The sequence below is a fragment of the Notolepis coatsorum genome (assembly GCF_963971535.1).
Source record: "Notolepis coatsorum genome assembly, chromosome: 2".
NCBI lineage: Eukaryota > Metazoa > Chordata > Actinopteri > Aulopiformes > Paralepididae > Notolepis > Notolepis coatsorum.
In genome coordinates, this window is record NC_140166.1 from 74,332,471 (window position 1) to 74,349,868 (window position 17,398).

At 41.0% G+C, this 17,398-nt stretch overlaps 1 protein-coding gene across 1 annotated transcript in view; it reads right to left on the reverse strand.

Annotated features, from left to right (window-relative positions):
• Positions 1 to 801: 801 nt before the first annotated feature.
• abcb10 (ATP-binding cassette, sub-family B (MDR/TAP), member 10) overlaps positions 802 to 17,398 on the reverse strand; it is a 68,578-nt gene continuing 51,981 nt past the window's right edge. Inside the window, exons 11-14 of the mRNA XM_084307435.1 lie at positions 16,017 to 16,060; positions 15,878 to 15,912; positions 11,469 to 11,527; positions 802 to 1,899 (exon numbers count right to left, since the gene is read on the reverse strand). Of these exons, the coding sequence (XP_084163561.1) occupies positions 1,706 to 1,899; positions 11,469 to 11,527; positions 15,878 to 15,912; positions 16,017 to 16,060 (332 nt within the window). The 3' untranslated portion in view covers positions 802 to 1,705. The remainder of the gene's footprint in view (positions 1,900 to 11,468; positions 11,528 to 15,877; positions 15,913 to 16,016; positions 16,061 to 17,398) is intronic.

Consider the following 17,398-nt stretch of genomic DNA (forward strand, 5'->3'; position numbering starts at 1 on the left):
GCCTGTCACATAGTGTATATAATGCACAGCATTACTGGACGTTGATGCAGATCTTCCAACATGGCTGCTGTTAACCGTTGTAACCGTGTGGCATTTAGCCAAATTGTCATGAAACTTTGTCCAGAACTATCACTAATAAAAAAAAAAAAAAAAATCAAGTGAAACCAAACCATAGAGGGCGCCACAGATTCAAAAAATATTTGATCTCTGAATCTGGTTAACCAAACTCAGTATGATTGAACAGAGTGATGGACTGATGTATTTCTGAATGCAACAGATGGGGGACCCATTCGATTAATGTTTGATTGATTTGATTATATTGGTTGGTTTGATTGCATTGGACAATTTCCTTTGATTTTCACCCTCATGTACAGAGTCATGACTCAAGGAAATGTTTCCCAGGAAGAGAAACCAATGACTCTTTAGACGAAAAATTTAAATATATATATATATTAGTGCGAATAATTTGACATAAACAAGAAATCACACACAAAAGAAAACATTTCATGGGAACTTTAACTTTAACTCAAAGTATGTTCACACAATCAGTTTGAAACTCAGCAGCCGCGTTGAGACCTTTTTAAAGGTAATTTAACTATCACAGTGTAACTGGATAGATAGTCATGTAACGCAGCGTAACTGGATGGATAGTCTATGAAACCTGCTGGGAGCAATTCATCTTAGAACATCCCCCGTACAGCTCGACATCTGAAAGCATTCAATCTTTCACTGGCTTGAAACTCCGAATACACCCCCCCCCCCCCACCACCACGTCTTTTGATTTGAAAATCATGTCTTTTAACTTCCACATTTCCAGGAACCCCGTTAGTTCCATCAGTCAAGCTTTCCTTCTGTCAACAGCATCCGACTCACCCACTGCTTCACGTGGCTAATTTCACAACTGAAATCATCATTAGCAAAAAAAAAAAGGCTCTGCTTGTAAGCTTAAAGTTGTCTGATCACTTATAAACAAATATATAGATAAGGACATAGAAAAACAAATCTATTTAGCAGTGTTTTAGTATACATATATGCCATAGTGGACTGTTTTTTGGTATTGTTATAAAAATCACATAGTGAGGCTGGACTATTGTGTTTAATGTACTTCCATGATAGCTGAGAGCTGGAGAGAGACAGAGAGAGAGACACCACATTAGGTGGTCCTAAAAAGTTCTCCCCTCTCACTTTCTCTCATCTTCTCCTTCGTTTTCCTTCTCTCTCATTCCATACCTCACTCCATCATCAGTGAGAGATAATGGATTCAGTGACGTTAAAAAAAGAACACGTCCATCTGGGAAACCCCTCGTCCCTGATTCAGCAGGAAGGCTCCTACGACGGCGCCTGGACATCCTGCTGCGGGAGCCGGTAGGAGGAACGTGGAGGTGCTCGTCACAGTCTCCTCCTCCTGTCCTCCCCACGACACCTCCTTCATCAAAGCACCTCTTCTTCTACATCTACATAATCTTTTAAACTTATGTAGGAAATATTTAGCCTCTGTTTGGCACCCGTTTGCTCCCTTTTTTGCCCCCCTTTCACACTCCTGTTTTTCCCATCAGCCTTCTCTCCCTCCTCCAACCCCGCTTTTCCTCCCTCTCTCCTCAGTGTAGGGATCCGTTTCTGCTCCTCTTGCAGGAGGAAGGCCTGTTGTTGCACAGGTCGTCTCCCACGGCTTCACTGCTCCTCCTCCACCTCCCCATCCCTCCTCTCAGCGTAGAGCCTGTTTCTGCTCCTCCTGCAGGAAGGCCTGTCTCTCCATCAGCTTCCTGAAGAGTCCTCGTCTGTTCGCTAGGAGCTCCGCGTGCTGTCCGCACTCGACCACGCGCCTCTGGTCCAGCACCGCCACAGAGTCGGCGTTCTGGATGGTGGAGAGGCGGTGGGCAATGATGACTACTGTCCTTCCTGAGGGGAGAAGAGAAGGCAGGTTAGAGGACTGTATTTGTACACACGGCCAGGGGAAAAAAACGAAATATAGATAAGAATTGATTATCAATTATAATCAATAACATTATCAAATTGATAAATTTTTTTTTGGATCTACTTTTTCTCCCATTTTCTATTTTTCTCCCATCCCAATTTCGTATCGTCCAATTCTACCCTCCCCTGTCTCGAACGCTGTTAGACCATGCCTCCCACAAGCCGGCTGCAATGTGGACTAAGCCTTGCATCACGTGTCCCCTCCGGTACGCGAGGAAGCAGCCGTCGCATCTTTTCACCTGCACAGCGCAATCTCTCAGCGTCGGGGGTCTGCGTGGGAGGGACACGCCGCCCCCGTCGCTTCCTGATTCTGCTGCGCAGGCGCACCAACCAACCTGTAGGAGTCGTTGTCCACAACGTCCGATCCCCACCCATCAGCTTCCCACCCCCTAATACTGCCAATTGTATTAGTATGAACGACCAGCCAAGCTGAAGCAATGCGGAGAGCTGGGCTCGAACCCAGCGTCTCCTGCATTGGTGGCGAGCGCCTTTGCCACTACACCACCTAGCCGCATCAAATTTATTCTTAAAATCCCTAAATCGATTCTTTTAATCTATGGCTTTTTTCAGTAGATGTGTGAGGATTTTCGATAAAACGTTATTTCCGGTGCACCTCCCCCGTCCTGCAGATGTCTCTAGTTTGCCTTGCACTACTACGGAGACGCAGTTGACCAAATTAATATTTTTTACAACAATTGCAGGTGCTGGCCCCCTGAAACCAACGCCATCAAGTCTAATTTAATCAAATCAGATCGAAATCAAATTAAATAAAATCGGGACCTTGTGACTCAAAATGGAAATGGAATTGGGTAATCAGTGCTGATACTAAGCCCTAAAGTATGTTAATCAGACCTGGGGAGTATTTGTAAATAATTCTAAGATAATATTAGAAATGTTTTTGGATCGTTTTCCCTTTTTTCGATTTTAATATCCTATTCAATGTCAGGGACGGGACGTGTCAGGCACTGTATGTTGCAGTTAAAAGGCATACTGGGACTCTGAAGGTGCAGTACCGGCCATATCCTGCTAGTAGGCAGTATCGAGAGTGCAGTAAACCCTGTTCCAGACCGGGTGCTACCTTTAAACCGCTCCGGGCTCTTTTTTCTAGTAATGGGAAACCTAGGGCTTCACTCGATCGCATTGAATCGTTTTCGGGACCCCCGATCCATATGTTGTGGTGGGTTATGTCGTGGACCAGATGGGCATAGGATGGACCAGATGGCGATCAAATAATTGGAATATTCTTTTTGGAATACCACCGACCACAGGTAAGGACAATCTGACGTCAATTTCAGCTTGATCATGCATAGTTTTCATACCCATCCCCGTGATTGGCGTGTGTTGTGGTAATAACGAATCCGTTATTGGCAAACAATATGCATTCATGATGAAACATAATACCTATATGCATTTGATTTGAAAATAATAGCGTGTCCAGGGACGAAACGCCAATGGTTTTAGTAGAATTCACGTGGCGCCCTATACCCAGCCTCCCAGGAATTAGCCCGGATCATTCCGAAATTATACTCATATTCACCACGGGATAATGCGTGAACGTATTCATGAAAAAATGAATTATTTTTTGCATCTTGAATGGAAGATAGTTACTGTCAAATGACCAACCATGGTATTGTATCCATAGCTATAATATAAAATATATATATATAGATTTAGCTCTACAAACAACGTGACACACAGTGAAACTATGTAATGAAAACCTGGCTGTGCTATAGCTAGATGGGGAAATCGAATGTGTTAACTGTGGAGAAAATGGATGGTTTACACTGTGTATAAAAAGAGTCATAAGAAAATAAATATGAAAATAAATATGATTTTTTTTTTTAAACACTAAGAAGATTATTCACAGGTTCCCAGACGTGTACAACTATTAACTCATTCAGCGCCAGCTATTAGACGGGTCCCGTTGTAGCAATTCCACGCTTTAAAAGATAGGAGTGCGTCACCTTGTTTGTAGAGCTATAACTATATTCTATATTATAGCTATGGATACAATACTATGGCCCATTTGACATCAGCTATCTATCGTTCAATATGTGAAAAAGAATAAATTTTTTCATCCATACGTTCCCGTGTTATACCGTGGTGAATATGAGTATAGTTTTAGAGTGGTCTGGGGTAATTCCCGAAAGAGCTATAGCCTCATACGTGAATCCTACTATAAGCGTTGCCGTTTTCTTGCCTGGACACGTTACTATTCCCAAATCAAATCTATATAATAGGTATTATGTTTCATCATGAATGCATGAAAGGGGGGAGGGGGGGGTCGTTTCTGATTATTTGATTGCCAGTAACAGCATTCGTATTGAACACTAAAAGCGCTGATCAGCTCGATCGGTATAAAAGCATTGCACGATCAAGCCAGAATTGACGTCAGATAGTCCTTACCTGTGATCGGGAGTATTCCAAAAATAATATTTCAATTGTTTGATCGTCATCTGGTCCATCTGATGTCCATTTGGTCCACGACATAACCCACCACAACATATGGATCGGGAGCATTTGACGTGCTTCAATGCAACCGGGAGAACCGCTCGACTGGCCTGACCCAGAAAACCTGTGCCCGGAGACATTTGACCATTGCACAGGCCAAGATATAAGGTTTCAAAGGGTGCTCGATACTGCCGTCTAGCTGGATGCGGCCGGTATTGCACTTTGGCGATCTCAGACTCATTCCCTATGGGAACACCAAGGTCCCTGGATGAAAAATGAATACAAATATTGAATAAAAGGGGCGGCTACGTGGTGCAGTGGGCAAGGCGCTCACCACGAACACTGGATACGCTGGGTTCGCCTGTTCGAGCCCAGCGCTCCACATTGCTTTCAGTTTAGCTGGTCGTCCGTACTAATACACATTGGCAGTATTAGGGGGTGGGAAACTGATGGGTGGGGATCGGGCGTTGTGGACAGCGACTCCTACAGGTCGGTTGGTGCACCTGCGCAGTAGAATCAGGAAGCGATGGGGGCGGCGCCCCTCCAAAGCGCAGACCCCTGACGCTGAAAGATCGTGCCGAGCAGGTGAAAAGATGCGACTGCTGTTACCTCGAGTATCGGAGGGGACTCGTGCTATGTATGACTTAGTCCACATTGCAGCCGGCTTGTGGGAGGCAAGAAACAGCGTTCGAGACAGGGGAGGGTTGAATTGGATGATACGAAATTGGGATGGGAGAAAAATAGAAAATGGGAGAAAAAGTGGATAAAAAAAAAATATCGAATAAAAGAATAAACGACCAAAACCCGAGATATCTCAGGTATGGCAGCCAACACATGGCGAGTTAACCAGACTTATCTCAGGTTTGGCAATTAAAGAGTTAACAGTTATGTGCATAATGAGAATATGTGCAGGGATAATTATTTTCAAATACTATTTGATGCTGGTTTAATGTTAAAAGCTGCAATAATAATTTTCTGACAGTATTCTTCACATTTTCAAAACTTCTTATGACCACCAGAGAAGGTCTCATTGAGTCATGCTGTCCTACTCAATCAACCTTGTGCTACTAGCGACAGGTCTGTTGTTATTCCATAATATATTATATTTTGTTGGCAAAACCCAGCCTGAATTTAGCTCTGCCTATTTTATTACTATGCATTTAAAACTTTACTTTTCATCTCTTAATTACATAAATATTGTGCTGTCAGAACAGTATTATGCGTGTAGGTGAGGTATTTACCTACCTTGTTTAACAACCAAGAAATGCCCAAGAGAAAGTTGTAAGGAAAAAAGCAATCTTAGTTACAAGATTGCATTTTTCAAATGATCACTTTGGTGAAACAAGACATGGCTTTCTTTTTTGGGAGATATTAAAGGGGACATGCATTATAAATGGCTTTTTTCCAGTGTTTAGCATTGTTTTATAGTAATAGGGGTTAGTATCAATGGGTCTGTGTCTCTAATTACCATATTGGCGGATTCCTCTAATTCAGTTGAGACCATTTCCTCCTCCATTGAATTAGGTCATTCTGATTTGACTCGCAAGGTGACGTAACTAGGAGCTGGTGGAGCTGATTGGCTCTGTGTTTGGAGGTTGACAGCGACAGCAGAGCGAGTGGAAATATCTTCACTTCCTCAAACAGAGCGAGGCAGACAATGAGCAGCGAGAGAGAGGGAGAGATAGAGAGGGAGAGAGACAGGAGCTTCTGTCGGGGAAACAAACCCCGCGCGGGGAAGCAGTGGCACACACACATTTACACACAACCTGGACCTCGCACGGGGAAGCAGCAGTGGCACACATTCATTTACACACAACCTGGACCTCGCGCGGGGAAGCAGCAGTGGCACACACTAATTTACACACAACCTGGACGTCGCACTGGGAAGCAGCAGTGGCACACACTCATTTACACACAACCTGGACCTCGCACTGGGAAGCAGTGGAGAGATAACTTTATGCTCTGTGTCCCTCTCTCTCTCCCTCTCCCCCTTTCTCTCTATATCTCTCTGTCTGCCAGTCGCAGACTGTGGGTGACTCTCACTCAAATCGCTTATGGGCGGAGCCCATCCAAAAATAGCCAGAAATCCTGAGGCTGAAAAATGATGCTTTTGAGTTCAAAAATATAAAACAATGCATTTTTTTGTGTTCCATAGACTCTCAGGAATTGTGTAAAGTTGCCCAAATAGTGCAAGGAATAGCAATGCATGTCCCCTTTACAAATCTGTTTAGACTGGCTTAAAGCTATAGATAACTATGTTAGTGGGAGCTGTGCTGTTAGATTTTAGTGCTGCATTTGATGTGCTGGACCATTCTCTACTGGTTGAGAAACTTAAATGTTATGGTTTTAACACTTCTGCTTTAAAGTGGATACTAAGTTATTTGTCCTCTAGATCAGGGGTTCCCAAACTTTTCAGGCCGGGGCCCAGAAAATAAGGCGTCAGAGAGCCGCGGCCCAATGCACATCGTCTGGCTTTTTTTTTTTTTTTCTTTTTGTCATGCAACCGATTTTTTAAGCCAAATATCACTTCAATCCTATTAAGTTAGTTCAAGTTAGTTATTCATTTATATGTGCTATTATGAGAGGGCTAACTTGTTGCAAAATAATAATGATAATAATAATAGCCTCATTAAAATACTATTGTTGCTTCGGTTGTTTTCAGCGTTTTATGTGCATAATCTGTTATTTAGTTTGAAATGTTCGTTGAAATAAGTAGATTTTTCGTTTTTGTTTATTTATTAAGTTAATATAAAACCATATGGTCACATTTTAGAATACTATAGAATAGAATTTTAGAATACAACTAGAAACACTGTCCTGGCCTGCTTCTAAGTTCAGTGGCCTGACAAAAAAAAATTCAATAATTTTTTTTTTTTTTTTAATCATCTCGCGGCCCATCCGTGGCTGCTCGCGGCCCACCTTTGGGTCGCGACCCCGACTTTGGGAACCACTGCTCTAGATCACAGAAGGTGTATCTAAATGGCAGCCTGTCCAGTAGCAGAGGTCTAGAGTGTGGCGTTCCGCAAGGAAGTTGCCTAGGACCTTTGCTCTTCTCTGTATTTACTAATGACCTATCTTGGGCTACCAAATGTGCTACAACAGTTCTTTATACAGATGATTCAACATTGTATTACGCTGCACCATCATGCAATGTACTTAATGAAGTTTTGAGCAGAGAACTTAAAGTTGTGCATGACTGGGTAGTATGTAATAGACTTGTCCTTAATATCTCCAAGACTAAATGTATTGTGCTGGGAACAAGGCACAGGTTATCTACAAATCCAAAGCTTCATTTAAACTTGTGTAATTCGGCAGTTCAACAAGTTGAAAGTACTAAACTCCTTGGAGTGATGCTGGATTGCACTCTGTCTTGGTCTCAGCATATTAATTATATTGTTTAAAAAATGGGAAGAGCAATTGGTATTTCCAGGAAATGTGCTTCTTTTGTTGCCCGTCCCCTTTTATGTCAGGTAGTGCAAAGTTTAGTTTTATGTCATCTTGACTATTGCTCTGCGATGTGGTCATCTGCTGCCAGTGGTGACCTCAGGAAGCTCCAGGTGGTCCAGAACAGGGCAGCACGGTTGGTACTGGGCTGCTCACTAAGGTCTAATGTGAGCCGTATGCATGCCCGCCTCTCTTGGCTTAACGTCGAAAATAGATTCTTTTAATATACTTGTGCTGTTCAAGTTGGTCATGAGCAGTAAAACTCCTGTTTTTATACATACTCAGATTGTTTTTAGTAATACTGTGCACGAGCATTACACTAGAGCAGGGGTGGCCAACCCGCGGCTCGCGAGCCGCATGCGGCTCTTTGCCCGTCAATGTGCGGCTCTTCCATCCATAAAAAAAAATAAAAAATTTTTTTTTATTTTTTTTTTACTTAATTTTTTTTTTTTTTACTTTTTTTTTTTTTATGTCACTCATTCCATAAGGACGTAGAATAAACATTTACAATTTTTTTTTAAATGGTCCATTTGCATGTTCTTGGTATCTGAATCTAGGGACATATATGGATCAGTGTCAGAAATAGTGTGTCTGTTACTAGGCTTGAGTAAATTGTAATGAACCAAAGGAGAATATCAATTCTATTTAAAAAAAAATTATCTTTGACTGTAAATAACACCATGCTAAAATTGACCAGACCTGAAAAATCTAAGCAAATGAATAAAGGGAAGATGATTAAACAGAAGGTTTTGTAGATACAGTACTGAATTCTGCCATCTTTTTTATAATGTAAATTTCTCCACCATTTTTCATCATATTGCAACACCGTTTTTTGCAAGACGTTCACAGAAAGGTAGAGAAACTAACTGCGTTCTGTTTTATGGCAATAATGTTCAGGTTTGTGGGAGATAATCCCAAAAAATAAGAGAAATTAAAAAGTAAATCCAGAAGTCAGATGATTGACAGGGGCTGGTGTGAGCTGGGTAGGGTAGTTTTTCGAAATTTGAAAGCCCTGAGTCTCTTCCTTCAAAAGACTACACTCACTTTTGGCTGTGCCACTTCCTCCTGTCAATATGCGCCGGTTTCCGACTCAATGCCCTGAGATTTCTATAATCTTATATTTCACTAATAACAGTTAAAATAATTGGTAAACAAACATAATGCTGAAAATATACACTTTTACTGTATATCTCAGGCTTAAGAGGTTAACCCTGTGAGGCCCAAATTAAAAAGAAATTAGCAACTTTTACTATCAAATAGCATTGTGAGGCTGAACAACAGGACCAATTGACTATACATGTGCTTAAAGGGGAACTATCTTATAAATGGCTTTTTTCAGTGTTTACCATTGTTTCTTAGCTATGTGGACTTATATTAATAGGATCTATGTCTCTAATTCTCATATTGGCGCATTCTTCCAATTCTCCTCTCACAATATTCACCCTCAGTGAACTGAGTCATCTGAAAATGTGCATATCTGTGATGTCAGAGATTTCTCAGCTGCATAATAATGTGGCAGTTGATGTGGCAGTTGGCACCAGGCCACACAGTGGTTGGAGCCCAGCCTCAAAACGGCTTAAGATCTTGAGGTAGAAAAATGCGGTTTTTAGTACTTGATTAGAAATACAAAACAATGCATTTAAAAAAAAAAAAAACCTAGGTGTTCCATAGACTCACAGGAATTGTGTAAAAGTGCCCAAATAGTGAAAGAAATAGTAAAATAGTTCCCCTTTAACATTTTTTAAATAAACATTATTTTTTTAAATGGCTAAAAGTGATTTTGTAATTTTGCAACCGTGGGTCTCACAGGGTACTTTTAACCCTGTGAGGCCCAAATAAAAAAGACATTAGCAACTTCAGAGGCCAGAGGGTGAGACCTATAAACACATGAAGGGTGCCGTGACTGAAAAAAAAGGTTGAGAAACGCTGGTATATGGTGTGGCTCTTTGTGGTACCACAGTCATTTTTTTGTGGCTCTTAGTCTCTGACTGGTTGGCCACCCCTGCACTAGAGGTTCCAGTAGTGGGCAGCTTGAATTGCCAGGTCCTAAAACCAACGCTTTAAGGAGATCTTTTATTTTTAGAGCATTAACTCTTTGGATTAACCTGCCTCAAAAATTGTTTTTAACACTGTAAAGTAATTTTTTGTTTTTGTTTTACACTGTAATGTAATTTTAGCTATCTTAATTGTTACAGTAGTTTCATTATGCATTGTGTGTACTGACTTTTAATAATTTTGTTTTTGAAATAATAATTGTTTTTGTATGTTTTCTTGTGTGTGGACCCCAGGAAGACTAGCTGGTTGCTATGGCACCAGCTAATGGGGATCCCTAATAAAATCAAATCAAATCATATTGCCCTCTACTGGTCAGAAAATTATTATTGGAGCTTTTAACATCTTAAGCCCTAGCCATATTTTCAGAAAATTCACCTAAAAGTACATACCCAAGTAAATGGAATATTTAGAAGTTTTTTCCCCCATCTTTGACAGTGAATAACACCATGCTAACATTGACCAAAAGTGAAGAATTCAGCACCTTCTTGAAATGAAGTCTAAGCAAATGAAAAATCTAAGCAAATGAATAAAGGGCAGATGATTTACAGGTTTTTTTGTAGATACAGTACTGAATTTTGCCATCCGGACACATGCAATTTGAAATATGAATATAGAATATCAGGCCAATAAATGACCTTATTATGGCCAAGTCATACATCTATGGATCGGCCCAAATTAAATTAAGTTAAGTTAAATCCAGATTTAGTACCACCAGGTGCCCGTTACAGGGCAGCAAAGACCGTGAATGAAATCTACTGTAAGTACAGTTACTTTTGTATAATGTCCACAGCTCCGCCATTTTTTACCGGATTGCGACATGTTTTTTTCTAGACGTTCACAGAAAGGTAAAGAAACAATAGTATTTTATGGCAATAACGTTGAGGTTTGTTCGACCCGTGAGATATAAGCACGATTTTCACATCAATATATTTTTTTCATGTCAAGCGGCTGCAGCTTTGACTGCGGCTGGTGTGAGCTGGGTAGTGTAGTTTTATGACATTTCGATGCCCTGGGTCTCCTCTAGACAACAACTATTTCATGACGCCGTCATGTCCTCGCGTCTAAATCATCCGGTTTCCGGTGCAATGCGTGTACTGCTGTAAAACGTAGTGCTGAAAATATACACTTTGACTGCTGTTTTGATAGGGTTAGGGTATTTACTCTTCGCTACATTTGAAAAAGAAACGCAACATCAGGGACTGTATTGATCTATTTGTGATGTGAAATAAAATCTCGGCCCGGTACCAGGGCCGATCGGGCTTAAGAGGTTAATGATGCGTATCAGAGGAGTACCTTTATATATGAATGCTATGCTACAGAGAACAGAATAGGTCTTTATTGCCATCATTACAATTTAATTGGCTGGTTTAGCCTACTAACCATGCAATAACACACATAAGCTGGCATATAAAAGACTCCGTGAGAGAGAGAGAAATACAGAGAGAGAGAGACAGAGACAGAGACAGAGACAGAGAGAGACAGAGAGAGAGAGAGAGAGAGAGAGAGAGAGAGAGAGAGAGAGAGACAGAGACAGAGAGACCTACCTTCCATCAGGCGCTCCAAAGCCTCCTGGACAAGGAATTCATTCTCTGAGTCCAGTGCACTGAGGAGAAACAATAGGTAATGAAAAGGGGTGAGGGAAAAATATCAATACAGTATGATAATATAATTGTCATACCTTTCCACATCATATCTATACATTGATGCCCAGTAGTACCGTATTGACCAGAATATGAGATAACCCCCTCTTTTGTGCACCTGGGACATGCACATGGCTAGGTGGTGAAGAAGGCACAACAACGGGGAAGATGTGATAATAAAGATATAACAATCTGAAACCAAACATGTCGTACTAGCTTATTGGGAAAGCGGCTAAATATCTCTAAAGATGAACTTTCTTTACCGTGACACCTCCAATCTCTAGTAGGGTTGCACGATACACCAATACTAGAAAGGTATCGCGATACCCAGCCATTAAGTCATTCCCCGCCAACAACGATTATACTCGTTATTGGGCGCCATCGCCTGAACGCCAACAACGAGTATACTCGTTATTTGATCGTTTTTCCTTTTTTTAGATTTTAATAATCTATTCAATGTCATGGACCTGTATGTTGCCGTTAAAAGGCATACTGGGATGCCGAGGGTACAGTACTGGTCAGATCCTGCCAGGTGGCAGTATTGAGAGTGCAGTAAACCCTGTTCCAGACCGGGTGTTACGTTTAAACCGCTCCGGGCGCAGTTTTTTAGTATAGGGAAGCCTAGAGATTCACTTGGTCGAATTGACGGGTCCGGGCTCCTCGATGCATGTGTTGTGGCGTATTATGTCATGGACCAGATGGACATCAGATGGCGATCAAACAATTGGAATATTCTTTTTGGATTACCCCGACCTCAGGTAAGGACTATCTGATGTCAATTGCAGCTTGATCCTGCAATGTTTTCATTCCGATCCAGCTGATCGCGTGTGTGGTGTTCATAACGAATGCCGTTACTGGCAATCAAAGCATCAGAAACGACCCCCCCCCCCCTTGCACAAATGTCTTATTCTCATCCTATTCTTATTATTGTATTATTGCACAATCGTTGCGGGCAAGACCCCCCGCATTTCACTGTATGCTTGTATGCCGTGACAAATAAAACTCTTGACTTGACTTCATGCATTCATGATGAAACATAATACCTATTATATACAGTTGATTTGGAAATAGTAGCGTGTCCAGGGATGAAACGCCAATGCTTTTAGTAGAATTCACGTTGCGCCCTTTATCTCAGCCTCCCAGGAATTAGCCCGGATCATTCCGAAACTATACTTATATTCACCACGGGATAACGCGCAAACGTATTCATGAAATTTTTTTATAATATAGAATATAGCTCTACAAACAAGGTGACGCACTCCTATCTTTAAAGCGTGGCATAGCTACAACGGGACCCGGCTAATCCCTGGCAGTCAATAAGTTAAAAGTGGGTGGTGGGCGTGTCAACAGTATCAGCTGATTTTAAGAAGCCAAACGGAGATTAGCTATATAACTAACAGAATAATGATTTTTTTTTTCTTTTTTTACTTAACACTTTGGTTGCCTAAGGTTAAATTAATGATATACCATAGATTGCCAGCGCTATTTGTCTATGGAGAAAGTCCCCTTCTTTGCAGGGCTATAACTTTTTAAATTCTATTGCTACATTGCCATTATTAGGGCCCATTCAAAGTCCTATATGTATTGTTCATTGTGTAGCAACGTTAAACTTTTTCATTCACATATTCATAGTAAAGTATGGTCTAATGTATAAGTATGTTTTCATCTCTTTCTGCAGCTTTCTCCAGAACGTGATATATAGCCCCAAATGCATTATATTGATGATGAAATACAGTTTGATGGCAATCAGCGCGATATAAAAAATTCCAACTAGACGTACTTCTAGAAGTTACTACACGTCATCTGATGTTGACCGGATGGGCGAGGGGGCGTTTATAATTCCGTGGGCAGCGTTATACCAATCATCTAATGTGGGTCAAATGTTGATAATATCAGTTATTATCGAAGACGGTAACGTTACACGCTGAAACTCACCCCAGTCTCCGCGCGCCGTTGGGCGATCATCGTCGAGTAGAAATTTTATCATTATGGGATATATTATTACCCGGTCCATCTCCAGCTTTTATAATGGTATATACGTCCAAATCATGTTGTTTATCGAGTTATTGGCAATCGATCGCTATGTAGAGTGACGAGCTAGAGTCACGGGACATGTACCGAGTGGCCGGAAGCAATACGGACGTCTAGCAAAACCTCTAGTGCGCTTCCTGTTAAGCGCTTGCGCCGATCGGCCACCAGATGGCGCTCCTGAACCGCCAGAGAGCTCAGTGGGTCCTGCTGGTGAATCTCAGGCCAGCGGAGGGACATTATGAATCCGATCGCAGATTTTTGAAATATTGATATAAAGACGACGTACAGCGTCCCCCGGCAACTTTAGCATGGCCAGCAAAGACGTCTAAAGACGGCTCCCGGCACCCAAAGTGTTAAAAGGAAAACTCCAACATTTTGGGAAATGAGCTTATTTAACATCTTCCCTGGAGTTAGACAAGAAGATACATACCTTTTTTGTCTCTGTGTGTGCATTTAGCTTAGGGAACAGTCGCTCCGTTAGCATAGCTTAGCTTCATAACTGGAAGTGAGGCAGATCCGGAGCCTTACAGTGTATAGTTTGATTGATTGATTGAAAAGTTTATTAACAGATTGCAGAATACACTCCAAATACAACTCCAAAACGTTCATGTAAACATGTTGTGACCTGTGTATTCACCACGTGGAGAAATAAAAAACAATTGAATTAGACAATTACGTTTTATAAGCAAATATACTCGGAACTATTTTTTGGCCCAACCACTCCTCTCTGAGCGCAGCCAGTGATTTCAACGTGACGCTGTGTTTGTTTACATTCTCATTCATTCAAAAGATCCGAACCGATTGAAGTTTATGGATACCATGACTTGAAATCCTCTTACCTTGACGATTAAAAGCCTCCCCAATTTAGAAAACAGTAATCCAATGGCTGGTATTGTTATATACCGGACGCTCTGAGCTAACCGGAGCTAACACAGATCAGGATCGTAAAGCATATATAATGACTTCCTTTCTGGGGTTGTCAAAATAAAAGTGCAACGTTTATAGCAGTGGAAAACGTTTATTTTGTACATTATCTAACGTTAACACGAACCTAAACTAACTTTAGGTTAGTTGTAACGTTAGTTTAGGTTCGTGTTAACGTTAGATAATGTACAAAATAGTTCAGAGTATATTTGCTTATAAAACGTAATTGAATAATTCAATTATTTTTTATTTCTCCACATGGTGAATACACAGGTCACAACATGTTTACATGAACGTTTTGGAGTTGTATTTGGAGTGTATTCTGCAATCTGTTAATAAACTTTTCAATCAATCAATCAAACTATACACTGTAAGGCTCCGGATCTGCCTCACTTCCAGTTATGAAGCTAAGCTATGCTAACGGAGCGACTGTTCCCTAAGCTAAATGCACGCACAGAGACAAAAAAGGTATGTATCTTCTTGTCTAACTCCAGGGAAGATGTTAAATAAGCTAATTTCCCAAAATGTTGGAGTTTTCCTTTAAGCGTCAAAATATTTTCTGTTATTTTATTAACACATTGAGTGCCACGCCCCTTCCGGGAAGTGACCTGGCCTTGCCGTCCATTAACCCCATGTAAACGTAGTTGTAGTTTGTAGAGCTAAACCTATATTTTATATTATAGCTATGGGTCTAATAACGCCGTCGAGTGTCAGTGAGTTGCTTCCAGTCAACATGCAAAAAACAAATTATTTTTTCATCCGTCCATTTCCGTTTTATACCGGTTTGAATATGAATATAGTTTGGGTGCTTCTGAATAATCCCAGGAATTTATGACAATAAACACGTTGTCATTTTTCGCCTGATTATCTAATCTTCCTGAAATCAACGCTAGATTATCATTATTATCCTTCCTCGTGCAAGCATGCAATGTGGTTTAGACCGGCACTCAACGGTTGGGCGACAGAAACGTAGTTCTACGTTAACGGCACCCAATGTGTTAAGAAAAACTATTTTATAAAGAATGTTCCATGTTCCGTCATCTAATATATATTCCATTACGTCCTGGTGTTTTAGGTTTTTGCCGTGGTATCATTTTAGAACCGGTATCATGATACTTAGACTGGTATCGGTATCGAAGTCAAAATGTTGGTATCGTTGGTAATCTCTAGAACGTGACGATAAGACAACCTCCCGTTTTCAGTGTGTCATTTTGCAGCAATAACACAGTCTTATATTTGGGATGATACGGTAGCATTGTGTTAATTTAATTAACATTTTAAGGCTTAAAGAAAATCTTGTCAGTGAGTCAGTTTAACTACTATAAGTCAAGTGTTTGTCCAGCATGTGGTTGTCTGACCTGGTAGCCTCGTCCAGCAGGAGGATCTTAGGGTTCTATGGAGAGAGGAAACATCAAATCAGACCTGGGATCAGCTCTATAATGTCGGGGACCAGCGGGGTTTTGTCCAGATGTGGAACTACAGTGGTGTTGTAATTACCTTGAGCAGAGCTCTCGCGATGGCTATCCTCTGCTTCTGACCACCTGGACAAGACACACACACAAGTCAGAGGTTCATTCTGCTTCATATGCATGTTATTATGAGGAAATCATTGGTCAGAATTGCCAGTCACATTGTATTTGTAATTGGTGAATCCTGCAATAACAAAAAGAAAGAAATGGAATCTACAATATTCATGTCTTTAAGAATGATGTTTATCAGTGTTCTACACAAGCCTCCTATCACCCGACTTTGGCTTTTTCTTAACGGAATGCAATACCACAAAACATATGTTTAATTTAATAGAGCCTTGATGAACATAAAGGTCAATAATTACCGTTTGGAAATAGCAACTATGCGCAGATATTTCAGGTCTCCAATGTCTGGATTTACTACATCAAAATGACACCATGAATCCTAGGCCAACAAACCAGGGTTATTATAGTTTTGCATTTTAGATTACGGTAGATTAGATTTGATAACATTTTGTTACACTACATCGAAATTAAGTTACAGTAAAATGCATTGCTTTCAGTTTAGTTTTTATTGTTCAAAATAGTTTCGTTTTTATTTTCTGTATTAGTTTTAGGGGATATTTGTCCCCTAAAAGTATTGTGTAAGAAGGTATTGTGTAATACAAACTATCAAAGACCCAAACCACCCCAACCACATACTATTTCAGCTGATCCCGTCTGGCAAACGGACCACCAGCAGACTCCCGGACACTTTTTCTTCCCAGGCAGTCAGACTCATAACCCAACGGCCCACCCACCCACCCACCCACTCACTCACCCACCCACCCACCCACCCACCCACCCACCCACCCACTCACTCACTCACTCACTCACTCACTCACACACGCAAAGACATGAGAACAATCGCACGCACACACATGTATATCAACTACACACACACTAGGGTTGCTGCAGTGATGTGAAATGTCCCATTAGTAATAAACTATTACTGGTGACACCAGACATTTCACAAAATGATGCTCAATATCTGTAGAGCGCTTACTGTGATATTTAACATTATGTGGCTACATTGATCCGCTGTCTGTCCATCTACGTCCGTTTTTAATAAATTTTCAATGACAAGTAACTATTTATTGGACAGAGAGAGATTTGATGTTAGGTTCTAATAAAAAAAATAAACCAACAGACAGTAATACCTTCCATACATTTTCTATCCGATCCTATGTGACGGAACAATGTAGCTGCAGCCTTATTTTTAGCGCATCGCGCAAACATACTGTTGCTAGTCTGGGCTGGTCCTCTGAGCTCCTCTCCAGTTGAGCTGTTGTGGGGTTTAAATCCGAAACATTGCCAAATCCTCCACCAATGGTGGTAAACGGTCTTGTCATCTCTAGAGCCTTCCATCTC